The sequence below is a fragment of the Ursus americanus genome, chromosome 1, assembly GCF_024610735.1.
Source record: "Ursus americanus isolate L20-20 chromosome 1, mUrsAme1.1.p, whole genome shotgun sequence".
Lineage (NCBI taxonomy): Eukaryota > Metazoa > Chordata > Mammalia > Carnivora > Ursidae > Ursus > Ursus americanus.
The window spans coordinates 53,309,152-53,325,550 of record NC_142127.1 but is presented as its reverse complement, the minus strand read 5'-3'; the positions used below and the strand labels follow the sequence as shown (position 1 = coordinate 53,325,550).

The window sequence follows — 16,399 nt, the reverse complement described above, 5'->3', positions numbered from 1 at the left end:
TTATGGAGCGGTAGAGTCAGGGCAAGTTGAAAGAGAAGGGGAGGCGATGGTCTGCCGGTGGTTTCTGTTGCTCTCAAATGTTTCTAAGGTTCCAGTTCGCCTTGGCTCCTCTCCCTGTTTTTTCCTTAACCAGGGCCTCAGAAGCCCACAAATCTCTTTTTGACGGACAAGACTCTTGCTGGGCATCCCCGTTAATTCGCTGGAACATAGCAACGGTTCTTGCTCCCTGTTGGCTTTGCTACTCCGGGATTCCGAAACCACTCCTTTTCGGGTTTGCTCCGTAGGGATATGTTTGCTGCAGAGCTGGGATAGCTTTCTGCCCGAGTTCTCTCGTTCTCTCGTTCTCTCAGCCTGAGCCTCTTCTGCCCTATGGGAAGCCCTGGACGCGCCTTCTAAATCATTCTTATTTAGCCCAGATAACTCAATACGTAATACACCCTGCATTTAAGGCACTGGGCTCACCCCATTAAAGCACCATAAATTTGAAGGCCGATGATCGGTTATCATGTAACGGGCAGCAGTTCACACTGAGGTGATCCACTTCAAAGCCGCCCTTTGTTTTATGTCTTGATGTATGAATCCTGAGGTGGCTACCTTGAGTTGTAGGACAGATGGAAATGTAGTGGAAATTATTTTTTTTTAAATCACACTACTCACCACAATTGTGTGTGTGTGTGTGTGTGTGTGTGTGTGTGTGTTTGTTCTCAAATTTTGTCGGTAACTCTTTTTAGGTTCTTCGGGTTCCTTTTGATATTCTGTTAAGGCAGATCTGGAACAAAATGGAAAACTCTCAGTGGCAGCCGGTTCTTTCTTACACACACATGTTGAGAGGCTTTACCCCTTTTAAGGGTGTCATAATCAATGTGACTATTGTATATGCTGCCCGAAGTCATTCCAGGCGCCTTCTCCCTGGCAGAAAGAAGACGTGGTTGGCTTCTAGGGAGTAAGTGGGCTTTAACACAAAATCTTTGGTGGGGTGGGGAAAGGAACAGCTCCAACCTGAGGAAAATGCCAGACCCTCAGGCAGGGGGTGGGCCAAGCGGGTCAAAGGCACAAGGGGAATTAGTTCTCTCCTCCTGCTTCCACCAAGCTCTAAGTGCTCCAGGTGCCCTAATCCCCCAGGCCGAGCCCACCCTCCTAGGACCAAAAGAGGCCTGTGCAGAATTGGGGTGGAAGGAAGGCTACAGCATACTGCACCAGAAAAAGAGGACGAATATATAGGTGGGCCTGGGTAGGTCCGAGTCAATGGCTGTCCTACTCAGCCCCAGTGGGAAGGGAGCTGGGCGCTATTTCCTGGTTTGTACGTTGTATCTTGAATGGTTCTCCTGAATTTATTTTATTCCAGTAGGTACCCACCACACTCCTGGCCTGGGCTGCTCACCCACTCCTGGGTAGGGATTAGGCTGCAAACCATTGAAGAAACAAACATCCGTTCCACCCTTACCCAGAAACAGACCAAGCTGCCCACCACTGTGGGTGCCTAACGGGTGTCCATGCAGGTCAGGAGAAAGGAGAGACACAATCACCCCTCTTGCAACTGCCCTGTGCAATTTGTCGACTCAGTAGTTTGCAAACACTAAACCACGCAGGAGAAAGCCCCACACAAAGCGTTCCGGTCCCTTCTAAAGACCAGAGCACGCAGCCATAAGCCTTTGAAGTGACCTTTGGCTCACACGGCAATAACTCACCCCTTAATGAACACCCAACGGAAGCGCCTCGGAGAGATCCCAGCCCGGTAGGGCTCCTAATATCGCGCCCGGCTTCAGCTTCCCAGCCAGTCTCAGGCCCAGAGGGCCCAGGGGGCCCAGGCTGCCGGGCCGCCCCAGGGCTGCGCAGTGGGGGAGAGCTGTACGCAGGTCCTCGGACCTGACCGGCAAGCCCTGGAGCCACTTTAGATGATACATTCACGTGAACGGACATCAACTTTTGCCGCTTGACTGTTTTATTATTTTTTGTTTGTTTGTTTAAAGAGGGTTCTTTAAAAGTAGGATCTTCCCCTCAGAAGACAGCTAAATTGGGAGGCCACCAGGGCCAACCCCGCGTAGCTAGATTTTGTTTTCCCAGCCATGGAGGAACAGGGTAAATGTGCTCCTGGGTGCTTGGGATGCCCTGTGCACCCTGTGCTCTGGTGCAGGAGGCTTGCAAAGGGAAAAAGAAAAAGGACCCCAGGGGGGACAAAGTTGGGCCACCCAGAGTCCCGACTGCCTTCTCCCGCATTCCCTGCTCAGCCCACCCACCATCCAGCACAGGCCGAACATCAGCCTCCTGCTTGCCTAGAATCACAGGCTTAACCCGGCTGGCTCTGGGCCACCAGCTCAAGTACCCTTTCCACAGCCAGAAACTGGGGGAGCAGGAGGGAGCCCTATCTGCGAGCTGTCAACGAAGAGCTGGTCCGAGGCAGACCCGGCCCTATACCCCAACCCCCACCAGCATCCCCGGGAAAAGTCTTTAGGGTAGGGAGCCTTGGTGCGGATTATTGAAATTTTCGGGGAAGTTATAAGTGAGTGCTCCATGGGGCCAAATGAAATGCTGCTCGCAGTAATTGGATTCAGCTGACTAAGTTGGCAGGCGCGCTGCTCCAAGGCAGCAGGCGAAGAAAAATGTCCAGCGACTTTAAGTTCTGATGGAGCCAAGAGCAGGCGACTGACAAAACAACTGTAATGTTCTCCTTTGATGGCGATGCCCTTGGAAGTCGGTCCCTCTGGCTGGGGCCTGTCCCAACCTAGGCTAAGGAGCTGCTCCTTGCTTTCTGGGACCCTTCCCACAGAGGCCCAGGCTGGCCCGGCCGTGTGGCATTCCCATGAGCCTGGAGCTGCTCACTTGGACTCATGGAGCTGCTCACTTGGGCTCTGGCCCTGGAAAAACCCAGAATGAATTGTCCTGTCCTCCTCCAGCCAGGAGCCAAAGGCTCCAGTAAACAAAAGGGGGCAAGGGGGGCAGAAGCCAAAAGAGGGTTTAGCTTCCATCCTGGGTTCTTTGGGGAGAAGAACTCAGGAGCCCTAAGTCTTTTCTCGGACACTATGGAAGTCAAAACGCAAATTAGTGAGGGGGCATGTGGAGGAGCCTCTCAAATTCTTCTGAGGAGTTTGGGGGTTCTCTTGAATTTGGGGGAGAAGCTTGAGTAGCACTTTAACCTCTAAAGGAAAAAATATTAAGCCAGTAGCAAGAGATAAAGGCGTCCGTATGTGGAGCTAGCTCCCAGAACAATGCAAGGAGCTGGCTGGTCACAGAGTTTATTTTAAATACATATAAATCAACCTGCCTGTGCCCAGCCCGGCAGCCCAAGACACAGAATTAATATGACGCTCCGTCTTACTTTGGCAGTGACAGTGTAAAAAAGTTTCTTTTTATTCATTTCATTTTCCAGCCCCTTCTCATAACTGCACATTTACCCCCAAAATACTTCCTCCACCCCCGACCCCCTCACCGACCCTCTCCTCAAACTGCCACCCCCTCCCTCTCTAACCATGCCATCAGCCACCCCCCAAGCCTGGCAAGGTAGTGTGTCCTCCTAACCTTTGGGTAGGCGGGGAGCATCCCCACAAAGCGCACCTCCTTGCGATTAATCACCGTCCTCGATGTATATGTAGAAGTGTATCTAGGTCTACGCGGACTGCCTCACCAATTGGCAATAATCAAGATCACAGATTACACAAAATAAATCATATTTAGTATCCCATTCAGGGCAGCAAGCAGCCCCGTGCCCAAAGATTTCCATTTTGTCATGCAATTGCTTACCTGGATCCCAATTTATCATAAACCTGGTGTCCTCGGCCTCAGAGTGGGCGCCAGTGGGGGGCAGAGCTAGCCTTCCCCCTTTGTCTGCAGACAACACTGTCCCAACCCTGGTCTTGCGCGCTCGCAGACGCGGCCATATACCCGAGCACACGGAATTCCCGGTAGAACGGAACCAGGCTGAGGTTCAACTACCAATAAACGCAGGAGGAACGAGTTCGTAGTCCCCGAGCTGGCTTCGCCCGCGCTGCGCGCCCGTCGGTCCACCCGCCCGCCTGTCCGCTCCCAGGCCCAGAGCGGCGGCCACCCGCGCCCCCACCCACTCCTGGGTTCCTGCCCAGCCCTCCCAGACCCCCCAGAGCTCGGGGTTTGTTTTGCTTTCGGAATGTGGCCCTTTCTGGATTTGGAGAGAGCCCCGGAAACTCCCTCATAGTCGGGAAATACAGACGCTGCCTTCAAATGCGAGCATATTTGTTCACGTGACCCCGAGGGAAGATTGTACTGATTGAGGCTGAAACTTTCACGCCATCCAGCCCCGGAGCGCAGCCAGGCCTGGGGGCTTGGAGGAGGGGCAGGAAGCGTGGGATCTGGGCCCATTCCCCGGAGCAGACATGGGTGGGCATGGAGCGAAAAGAAAGCCCCCATCTCGCAGCTCAGGACCAACCCAGCCCCAGCCTGGCCGCCGGCAGTGGGATGGGGGCGCTGAGACTCTCTCCCCCCACGACCTCTGACCCTGGCCCGGCCTTCCACCGGACTGGCCACGGATTGGAAATTTTAGAGGCTGCCTCTCAGAGGCATCTCCGGAGGTGGCTGTGGAGCATCAGAGGCCCAGGGTTCCCTTAGCTCCCCGGCCGGCCGATCCCGATACCTCGCGTCCGCACGCACCCAGCCAAGGCTCCGCCTAGGCGGACGCGCTGCTCTCCCCCTCCCCGGACCAGGCAATTAGTTGTGGCACAGCGCAGGCTCCGGCCCTAAGGTGGGTGACTCCAGCTCCCAGAACCGGCCGGTCACCCCGGGGAAACCCCACCCCCACTCCCACTCCCCCACCCTCACCACTGCTTGAGGCCTTGGCTCGCTCCGCAGACGCAGCAGAGGAGCCACCACTCCCGAGAGCCAGAAAAGGCGCCTAAGCAGCAGGCCAGACCGGTAGCGGTCTTCCGTCTCTGCGTCTGGCGCACTCCACTCGGGTCCTGCGCTGCCTGGAGCTGCCGAGGCGCCGAGCCGCTCTGTGCGGAGACCTGCGCGCCTCTGAACCTGGGCCGGGCCCACGGAATCCGCAGGCCCGGCGACTGCCAGGCCGCGGCTTCCCGCTTCCTGCGGCGCCTCCAAAAAGGCGAGGAGCCTGCGAAATCAGTCCTAGTCGGGCTTATCTGGGAATCAAGGGAGCTTCTGTTTAGAAATATTACATCGGGACCTGTTCCCAGCACTCTCCAAGTGGTCGGGCGGAATTTACGGTAACAATTCTGCCTGTGAGAAAGAGTTAAGCTCTCGAACAGGGTGAGCGACCAGCCTCCAGGTCCTAGCCTGCCAAGAGCCCCCCTGGCCCTCTCCCGGCCCGACCTGCACCCCGGAATCCCGCACCATGCGGGAGTCTCCACCCCATCCCCTAAGTCTCATTTTCATGGCCAGTTCTGCTTCTGAACGGCATCACGCATGGAGCAGATGCCGTGTCGCCGCTAGCAAGGTCTCCGACAGGCGAAGGCGAATGTGAATGGGCTCGGCAGCCCTAGAAGAGCCGGGGAGAAGGGAGTAAAGTCCTCCTCATCCCCACTTCAGAAGCAGAGGAAGTCCCCGAGGACAGGTCACAGGCTCGAGCCCCCAGACCTGTCCGGGAGCTCTTCCTTTTGTTCACCTGGCCGGGCCTGGCTGGAGGCCCACTCGGGACGCCTCTTGAGGCCGGACCGTAGGTGTCCCCAGTTCACCCCCACCCGGAGGATCCCGCCCCCTAGCCTCCCGCCAGGGGCCAAGGAACGGGCCCGCAGCAAGTGTTAATCTCCTGCCAAAGAGGGGGGCCGATTTGCGGGAATTTGTCTCCGGGAAAGGATCTAAGCCTTCTTCAATCGGAGCATATGTTCATAGAGCAATAAACCGGAAAGATTTACAGTCCTCGCCCGGCCCCCAACAGCCTCGCACCCTTTCAGGAATTACTTACGATGATTTATCACATCAACCCGGGCAATTGTCACACTGATAAAATAGCCCGGGCCGGTGCCCGCCAAGCCCAGGACTTGGGAGGCTGCTGGCTGCCGCGCTGCCAGCGGGGCTGGGGAGGCTTTTGTGGGTTCCTCTCTGGGCCTACCAGGGGATGCTGAGGTGGGTTGGGGTGGGTGGGGTTGGGGTGGGAGGGGAGCCAATTCTCATTGAGAAAAACGCAAGCAGCTCAGAGAAAGCGCCCGGAATCTGCGTCGGAGTCACTTGCAAAGCACATAAACATTTGTCATCTCTGAATAATTGAATTAATGTATTATTGTTTGAATGTATAATTCATAGCGGAGGAAACTTTGTCTCTGTCCTGACTGGGAAATATACACACACCAAAAAAGAAATCAAAACATACACACGATCCCAAAACAACTACCAAACACAGCCAGCTCCAGCTAGCGGAAATCATCCTCAAAGCCAACGGGAGGGAAGAAGGCGAATAAAGAGGCTTTCCTCCCAGGCACTGGCCCTGAGTTGCGAGCTGGAGGAGAATGCCCGCTGCTGCCCCAACCCAGATCCCCGGGCGAGCTGGGGGTGGGATGGGGTGTGAGCAGAGTGGCTAGTGGGACCTCAGATCTCCTTGGAGGGGGGAGGAAAAAGGCTGAACCGGGAGACGACAGGACAGGCAGCCTCTGCGCCTCGACCTGGCCTCTCGCGCATACCCCTGCCCCAGGCTTCCTTTCGCCCCAGGGTCTCCGACTTCGGCGGCAAGGACTTCTAACCCGTGCCTTTATTTTAGATCTTCGCCCAAATTAAAAATACAAAAATAAAGGGGAAGAAGGAGAAACTCCTGGCGGGGGTGACAGAAGCAGCAGAGCTTGGGTGGGAAAGGAGGGGAGTGGGAGAAGAAACTCGGAAATCATTATCTGTAGGTTAAAACCTGCCTGGGGTAAAATTTCAACTCGATTTTATAGCCTTCTATTATGACGCAAAGAAAAATTTACGACCCTCGCTTGAAAAGAGGGCCAGGGCCTTTTCTCACCGGTTTAAGAATAGGCAGCAGATGCCGTGACAGCGACCATTGTTCCCGGTAGACACAGGCGACCGGGCAACCTCGGCCCGCGTGCGCCAGGCGCGTCCCCAGCCGGGCGGTTTTTTTTTTTTTTTCCACAACTCCTGTTGTTTCGGAGCAGCCCGCGCGCACCCTCGCCCCTCGCCCCCTCGCCCCTCGCCCCTCGCACACCCCCACATGCTCGCACACACCCTCTCTCTCGCTCACATACACACACTCGGCCGCTCTCAGTAATTTTTCATAAGTGCAAAGCTTTGCTGAACCAAAGGTCACTATCCAAGCCACTAACAACTTCTCGCCGGCGCGCGGTTCCAAATCAGGAAGCAAAGGGAACTATTTGTCAGCGGCCCTGACAGCTAAGTTCATTAAGGATTTAAATCTGAAGAAATAAAAGTCGCCAAAATATTTACCTGCTGGCTGCGCTCCCGCGCCCGCCACTGGGGGCCGAGGGTGGAGGGCTGGGGGCGCCGCGCGGCCCCCCTCGGCGGGTGATATTCTTGGGATCCCTGCACTTTCCAAGTCGGAGAGAGCCCTTTGCGTGGCAGATTAATGACGACTCCGTGTTTCTTAAGGGACGTGCTGAATTAATTATTTCGCCAATCACGTGGTCGGGACTTGTAGAAATCTATTCTTATCATCTTCCTCGCACTTTGAAAATTCTCCGGGTTATGAAAGGCCCTCCCCCGGCTGCCGGCGAGCCCCAGCCGCCCAGCCAGGCGCGGGGGGCAGGGAGGGCTCCCCAACATGGCGGGCGGGCGGGAAGCGCCGTCTGCCGAGGGTCCCGATTTACTGTACTGTACTCAACCGGGCTCGGCTATGGACTCGCTTCCTCCTCGTCCCTGCCCGTGATTCAATACACACAACGGTATTGATGTATTGGTGGGCACAGGAGGAGCCATTAACCAGAAGACGGGCAGAGGACAATCATAAAATGTGTCTGAATATTTAAACTTCTGTCTGCACACTTATAAATACACATGTCCACGCGTCTGAGGCGAGCCCTTCCATATATTAAGGACACATGTCTGATTTTATGCATTCTGCTCATTTCCTGTCGCGAGCAAGCCCCCCCCCCCCAGCTATTTTGGGACTCCTGTCTTGGCCCACTCTTCAAGGCGAGGCAAAGACGAGAGAAAGCCCTCGAGAAAAAAATAGCGCACGCCACTTTTTATAGTGGGGAGTGTTTATTGTCGTGTAGTGAGCAGAGGGGGCTCCAGGGGAAGGAGGGGCAGGTGCTGGAGGCCCCAGTGGGGCTGAACAGCACAGGAAAAGTAGGAGTCCAAGATAGGAGGCCAGAGGGGTCTGGTCCGAGTAGTCACTGGCCAGTTCCAGCTTGGCCCAGAACCCTGCACTCTTCCAGAGTTGGGGGGCGGGGGCCATGCAGGGAAGTCTCTCACCCACCACAAAACAAAGAGAGACTGAAGGGGTCTGGGGCTAACCGGGGCCACACAGAGAGCCAACCTGGAGCCTCCTTTTAGCCTAGGAAGTTACTTATTTTCCTCCAAAAAATAATGTCCTGCAGCCTGAATCCAAGCTTAGGCTTCCCAACGCTCACAGAATATGGTGGCCAAATTGGGAGTGTGTATGGGGGGGGGGGAGGTCAATGACAGATTTGCTAACCCTTACACAGTTTAACCTTACACAGTTTAACCTTCACATGTCAGGCACGATGCAGAAAATAATAAAATAAATTGTTTATATTGAATGTTAGCTTTTAGAAGACTTAATGAAGAATGCTTCTGTGGAGGCACCAAACAGGATGGAAGTTTCGCTACACCTTTTATTATTTCAAATATAGATCAACGAATTACATCAAAACTACAGGCAACAATTAGTATAAATAATACTTTAATCAGTGGCAGCAGAACATTGGTCAATTCTATTAAAAAAGCATCTTGTGTGAACAGACACCATGGGGCTGACTGACAATGTCATCTCCCAACAAAAGGCTGCAATGGACAAAGTGAGATGGGAGTCTGAGGAGCAATGTCCTCAGTAAACACTTCACTCCTCCCCAGTCACGACCCCAACACAGCTTAAAAAAAAACAACCACCACCAAAACAAACACTTCTGGCTCATATTTGGGGGAACAAACTGGAAACAAATAAAAGCAAATGGGCAGGGCGCCTTTCCACATCTAGGTTTCTCTAGAGTACGTTCCCAGATGGAAACTCACTTCCTTCCCTGCCCTAGGTGGTGTTGGTTGGGCGGAGGCACTGCTTCTTCCCTGCCCCACTCCTGTGGGCCCAAATGGATGCTGAGGTCCAATTGGGACCACAGGGTTGAGGGCTGCCCCCTGGGCCATCCAGGCTCCATTAACATTTCAAAAGACAATCCCTGGAAACTGAGGAGAACTGAGACTTACAAACAAAGAAGTTGTTTCTCTGATTAAGTTACTTTTCAAAGTAGTGGGGCTATATTTGAGAAGGAGCTTGGATTTTTCTTCATCAAAACACGCCTCTTGGCTTTCCTCTGGGGCATGGGTGAAGGCAGCTATGCAGTTTTGGCATTTGGTCTGAAGCTGGGGTGAATAACCTGAACTTCTGGGAAGGGGGAAATCTATATAATAATCTTTATAATATATATGTAGTTGGGTGTTGTGAAAATATATACTTTTCCCCCCTCCCACGGAGAAGGTTCGATATATTCACAGATTTGGGCTTTAGGAAAGAATCTTAGCAACTTTCCAACTTGCCTAACCATAGCGGCTCTTTTCAAATGCTACATCCAAAGACTGCTCTCCATGTTAGAGGGGAAAAAAAGAAGAGAAGGGTAGTTAGAGTCCAAAAGGTTAAGGGTTTAGAGGTCAGTCCTCCCGGCTGAAATACAGCTAATCGAATAGAAAATTTGTCCTCTGGATGAACCTGATTCTGTAATTTAGCCGAACTTCAGTAAAATACCTTTTCAGCTTCTCAACGTGAGGGCGTCAGAAAAAAGACGTCTTGACTATGTATGAACTCTTTGCTTTTTGTCATAGAAACAATGATGCGAATAATGCAGGAATATCCATCTTTAATATCCCGACGTGGCGATATTCAAGTATTGCCATGTGCAAGTCTGAGAGCCAGGCTCACCCCAAGGAGAAACAAAGAGCTGTCCCCAGGGTCTAATACAAAAGACCAAGGCTTGGAAGATACTTTAGAGAAGTGGAATTTCAGCCTAGGGACTCCAGTGAATACCTGCTCTAAGCTCTCGGGAGACCCCAAAGAACATCCACATGCGTGCGGAAAACAATCTTTTTTCTCTCTCCACTTTAAATATATTTAAAAAAATTATCTCTGAACCTTCTAAAGTGTTCTGAAGCATTGAAAAAATAGCTCCAGTTCTGAATCTTTCAAGCTCATCCCTTCCCCCACCACCACTACCCCCTTTTGTCACTTTTCCGTAGCTACAACCAGGGGTTTCTTTTTGGAGCCTGAGGCTTTGGGCTTTAAACTTCCAAAGTCTTGTTTCATTTGAGTATATGAACTCTGGCCATTACCTCTGACTCTTTCCCCCTTATCGTTAAGGGTCAGCATTTTAGAAAAATGAGCTTTGAACCCTTCTCAGGCAAGGCATAAGAAAAATGACTGAAGAACATCACTTCTGTTGTTTGAGAGTGACTGTTCTTAAACCACTACTCTTTAAGGCAAGGAAGAGGGCCTGAAACTTTTAAACTTTTACAATTTCTGTTTCTAATTAATGTGTTGAGAAAAACTTCCTTACATTTGTTTAAAAAATGAAAACTTCAGGGGGAAAAAAAACCCTAAGACCAACTTTTGTGGACTTCTAGATTCAATTAGTTTTTTCTCTCTTTTTTAAAGCAAGATTTCCCCTACTTTCCCACTTTCTCCCCACTACAGACCCCCTCTCCCACAGAGGCCATACACCAATTCCTATAAAAAAAAACTGCTATATGGGTTATTTGGAATCCAGCATTTGGAATCCAGTTGGAACAGAAAATTCAGTCATTATCTAATGACCCAGAACATAGAGGTTTTGTTTTCTTTCCCCAGAAGGAAAAATGTTGGACCATTTGTTTCTTTCTTTTCCCTTTTCTTTAATCACCCAGAACTAGTTGTAAGCACAGTGCTGAAAAAAGCACATGTGGAAATATATTTTCAAGAACTCAACTTTGAGTGGACCCTTTGCTTCCCTCTAAAAGGGTTAAGGGCCCCCTACACACATTTCCGGGGAGTGGGGAGGGGGTGGAGTTCAAAATGCCAGTTAGAGCCAGAAGTTAGTCCACACATCTCTGGTTCTTCTCCCTGAAACTCAGCCCCTTTCACTGTCTTAAGATTTTTGGCATTAAGATGTCAGTTATTTCTGTACCCCATCCCCCAACAAATAAATATTTAAGCAAATATAATCTAAACATAAAATAACCCGTTTCCACTTTTCTTCTTAGACTCATTTCTTTGGGCATGGGGCCACTGGGAGCAAAATACTTTTTTCCACACTGGAAATTATACAGATAACCCAGAAAGTTCAGAAATCCTGGCCCAGCTCTCCTGTTTCCACTGAAAGCACCTAGCACAGGGGTGGCCAACCTTCCGCCTCAACTCCCCCACATTATTAAACCACAAAGATCCCTGGAGGGGTGGGGTGGGGGAGGATGTTCAAATTCACGCTGGGATAAAGTATCCAACCTTCGTTTGCAAATTCAAAATCCAACAGCAGAGATTTTCATAAGTTTAATAACTCACCAAGGTTTATGTTCTCAGTAGCTCCTGCCATATGATAATGTACTTAGAGAGAGAATCCCGCCCCCCTCCCACCCCCATCCCGCTCCAGGGAGGGGGCTGCCCTCGGGCAGGATGCTAACCTAGTCCGAGGGCGGCCTACGTGTCCTAGGTCCACCCCACAGTACCTTAGAGCCCAGGGAGGTGACAGCAAGCCCGGCCTGCCCCCGCAGCTTCGGCTCAGCCGGGAGCGCAGGGAGGAATGGGCCCAGGGTCCCCACTTCTATAAGGTCGTCAGGTCCGTGTGGTGGTCTTTGGCCAGCGGCTGCAAATGCTGGCCCGGAGCAGCTGAGGAAGAGCAGGAGGAGGAAGAAGAGGAGGACGAGGACGAGGACCTGCCTTTGGTGTTGGGCAGCTTGTGGTCTTTTTTCCACTTCATCCTCCGGTTCTGGAACCAGATCTTGATCTGGCGCTCCGACAGACACAGGGTGTGAGCAATTTCAATCCGACGGCGCCGCGTCAGATACCTGTTAAAATGAAATTCCTTTTCCAGTTCTAGGACTTGCTGCCGGGTGTAGGCCGTCCGGGACCGCTTGGGCTCCCCGCCAGTGTAGCTGGGGTTCACTGCGAGACAAAACAGACAGCACGGTCAGGTCAGCGCCCAGCCACTCGTTAGGCCCCTCGCCACTGCCGCTCACTTCCTGGCGTGCCCCGAGGCCCCGCGGCCCTCCCCGCACACTCCCCAGCCCGCTCCCTTCCTCCCTCCCTCCCGTCCTCCCTGCCTTCACTCCCACCCACCCTCGCACCCACCAACTCCCCCAGGCTCCCGGGCGGGGATCCCCAAATGTGGTCCCATCTCCCCGGCCCCGCCGCAAGCTCCAGAATTCCCAAGCATTTGGAAACCCCCCTCTCCTCTACCAGGTTCCCTCGGCTCTGAAAATGGAGTCCTCCCCCACCCCACCCCCATCTCCACCCCCTTTTTCGCCCACAGCCAAGCAGCCAGCCACATGGTCCCGGCCTGCTCCCTCAGCTATAAAAATTTATGGAGAGAGTAATTGCGGCGCCCATTGAAGCCCCACACGCCCCCACCCACTCGCACCCCCTCCCAGGGGCCCAGGCCTCCAGGCTGGGGTGGGGGCTGAGAGGTCGCTGGGCCGTGCCTTACCCGAATTCACGTGCACCTTCTTCATCCACGGGTAGACCACGGCGGGCTGCTTGAGTGCCGTCCCGGGGGGCGGCTGCTTGGGGCCGCCCGGCTGGCTGCAGGCCCGGGCGCTGGGCAGGGGCGCGGGCGGGGGCGCCGGGGGCGCGGGGCACGGCTCTCCTGGGGCTCCGTAGTGACCGCCGGGGCCACTGGCTTCTTGCCCGTGACCCCGTGTGGGCAGCGCGGAGCCGGGCCCAGGGCCGCCGCCTCCGAAGGTCTGCTCACCGAAGTCGGGCCGTGGGTAGAGCCCCGGGGGCTGGAAGTCTGCACCCTGCACGCCACCGCTGTAGTAGTCGGCGCCCTGCTCGCCTAGGTAGCCGCCCTGCAAATATTCCTCGCACGGAGGGAACTTGGGGTCCACATACTTGGAGTTCACCATATACGAACTCATGGCCATTAATTTCAGAAGGTAGAAAATACTAATTTTTCTCGTGTTGTCTTTTTTTCTCCTTCCATAGGGCCCTCCTACTTGCTGTCAACTGAATAAAGTTGGCGGCCATGTGACCAGGCCAGCCAATAGCGAGGGAGCGAGTTTATCACCGGGTTGGTGAGCATCTCATAATTTTCACAAATTTAACTAAATAACATACGTGTAATCAAGTGACTCGCCATGGCACATTTGAGGGCCCCCACCAGATGTTACTGTAGTTCTCTAATCCCCAGCACCCTCATTCCTGGCAGGTAATCCCGGCTTTTGTCTGCCACTGATTTTGTTAACCTCGAGTGCCCTCTCTGCTCACTCCCGCCTGAAAACAGCCCCCCAAAATGGGCACAGTTCAAGGGGGGAATGAGACCCCAAATCTGTCAGGCGGCAGAATACCAAAAGGCGGAAGGGTGAGGCAACCTCTGAGTTAGGCGGAGTACCCCAGGCGGGCAGGGCTCCCGCCCGCGGGAACGGGGACTCTGCCATACAAAGGCCGAGTCCTGGCTTTGTCTTCGTCAGGGTCACCCAAAAGTTACAACAATCTGGCTGGCCTGAATCAAATCAGGCAATGAGTAACTGCCAAGCTTTCTGTGAGTGCCCAGGCTGGAGTGTTTCTAGCCAAAGCCAGCCTTACAGGTATGGCAAGACTGCCTCCCCGCACCACCACCGCCCCCCCCCCCCAGCTCATGCAGCTGAGGGATGACCCTGGAAGGTGGTGATGGCACCCCCACCTCACCCAGATGGGCTCCAAAGGACCCTGCACTCCTTCTTCCCAACTGGCCTTCTTCCCACATGGCACTCAATGACCAGTGAGCCCCCTCACTGGGCACCCTCCGACCTCACCTCATACTCCTTTAGGGCAGAGTTGTGGCTGGGGCTACCTGGCCTTCCACCTTGCTCCCCAGTCCCCCAAAACCTAGCCCTTTGGCCCTGCATTCATGCAACCAATTAAGGGTTTACACAGGAGCCTCTGAGGGGCTTCTCCAGGCAAAGACTCCACGATGTCACCAGGCTCAGTCCATCTTCCTGGAGTCTAAGGTAATGAAACAGAAAGAAAACTGACCCGCGCCCGGCTGCCTCTGGCCTCTGCTTCCGACTGTGGCTATTTCGGAGAAACGTGAAGTTTTTGCATCGACCATATATTCCCCTAGAATCGAATCTGTGAATATGTGGATACCACACAAATTCGGTTCTACAGGGTATATATAGACAACGTTACTAGCTCGGGGTTCCACCCAGAGTGGGTACCCAGGACCGCTGCCAGCCCCGGCCTCTTCCTCCGAGCCATCACCGGCCCGACGCAGCCACTCGCACTTTCAGAGAGGGTTCAGGTAGCTTGAAGAGCCTGGTGAAAATTTGCAGCAACGAGTTCCCCATCCTTGTACCAGGGCTGGAGTGACCGAGCAGCCAAAGACACGGGACAGTCTACTTAAGAAAGAAAGAAAAGAAAAGAAAAAAATAATCCATCCCGGAAACGGCGGCTTTATTACCCCCCTTGCCAGATGAAAATAACACCCCCCCATCAAGTGGTATTTTCCTAAAAGGAGCAAATGCCCTCAGTGGCAGAAGAAAAGATGCAAGAGGGGAATATTCTCCACCCATTCTTTTTCCCAGTGCGGAGGCGAGCCAGGTTGGCTGACAAAGCTAGTTCTCCCGGAAGTCTCACATTTACCTTCCTGGGCCCTGTGCCGAGCTAGCCTCTCCGTCCTGCTGCAGCAGACCCCGCGGAAGGCACTGCTTGCAGGCACCAAGCTGCCTTGGGCGAGGGTCGGCGTGCTAATGGTGAAGGGCAGGGCGAGGGGTCATTCGAAATCATTTACAAACATATCACAAAGTTTCATTATTTTTGCTTTGCCGACAGCAGCACACAAGAGTACAAAAGTTCATGAATTGCACCCGCCCCAGCGCCTCAGCGCCGTCTAGGGCTCACCCCTCGGTTTGGGGCACGTGAAGAACACAGACACACTCAGGGCCCGGATGGATTTCAGGGGCAGAAGGATGCCCGGGCTCAAGAGGGACTTTTAGATCTCTGACCATGGGCCAGAGGTGTTAAAATTCTTTTTGATTGTTTTGATTTTCTCCCTTATGATTCAAAAATTAGTTTCAGCCTTATCCTGGATGGGGGGGTAGAGCAGGGAAACTCCCCTCTGCCCCCCAGCCTGGCAAAATTGGCTCCCTGCTTCTATTCTGCACTTTGGACACTCCTCACCCTACCCCCATCCTTTGGTTCCAGTGCTTTGGCTATTTTGTAGGGATTTCCTGAATGCCAAATCTAAGCAGAGTCCGAGGCTGCCCCACACCAAATTCCCTCCTTGGTGGGGGGTTCCCCCCAACTTACCCTATTGCCAAGTGCTCCCACACACCCACCTGCCTGGGGACACTGGGCCTAGGCTTTATCCAGACAAATTGGGGGAGCCTGCTGGGCTGGGTGGGGACCCGGGTGAGGGTACACATTTTCATATTTGTTAGACGCTGTGACCTGCATTTCACCTTATTGCTCCACTTGTTCAGACAGGTCAAAGCCAACGAGTTATTGATGAACAAAAGCGTTAAATATTCACCTCCCGCTCAACTGCCCATACAAATGCTTTTGATCTCTCGGGCTTTTTTGTGCTGTGTTCAGCTACAGGGTGCCGAATGTGGGTTTGCAAGCAAGGACCATTGGCAGAGATAAGCACCCGGAACAGGGGCAGCCGCAGGAAAGGGAGCAAAACCAGGGTGTCCTGGGGACACCAGATTTTGCAGCCTGGAGCCCAGAGCTGGTTACATTTGGGCCAGCCTGATTAATAGAGGGGAACTATGAACTGGACGGAATCTCCACTTCTTGGGCGGGAGGACACAGCCCCCAGGCAGCCAACTAGGCTGCCCACCCTGTAGGGCAAAGAAACCTGGCCCAGAGCCAAGCCCTAGCTTCTTCCACCCTGGAGAAAGCGTGTCTAACCAGAGAGGAAGGGTGCCTGGCTTCTATCACCCCCTTACATTCCATCTCCTATTAAAATAAAATAATCTCCATTTTGCCGTGAGGGAGGGGGTCACTGTTTCTTCCTTGGTTCTGCCACTACCATCACCTTAATGAGATAGTCTGCCTGGAGATTTCACAGGCCTCCTCAGAACTGTACCTGTCTTCCACCGCACATGCAACTCAGAAAGATCCAAACTT

At 53.4% G+C, this 16,399-nt stretch overlaps 1 protein-coding gene across 1 annotated transcript; it reads right to left on the bottom strand.

Moving 5' to 3' along the window:
• Window positions 1–8,711: 8,711 nt before the first annotated feature.
• Window positions 8,712–14,400, bottom strand: HOXD4 (homeobox D4). Its single transcript, XM_045806161.2, has 2 exons — window positions 12,777–14,400; window positions 8,712–12,235 (listed from the first exon to the last, which is right to left on the bottom strand). Exons 1-2 carry the CDS (start codon window positions 13,210–13,212, stop codon window positions 11,895–11,897), a joined length of 777 nt encoding a protein of 258 aa, XP_045662117.2. The 5' UTR covers window positions 13,213–14,400; the 3' UTR covers window positions 8,712–11,894.
• Window positions 14,401–16,399: the final 1,999 nt, after the last annotated feature.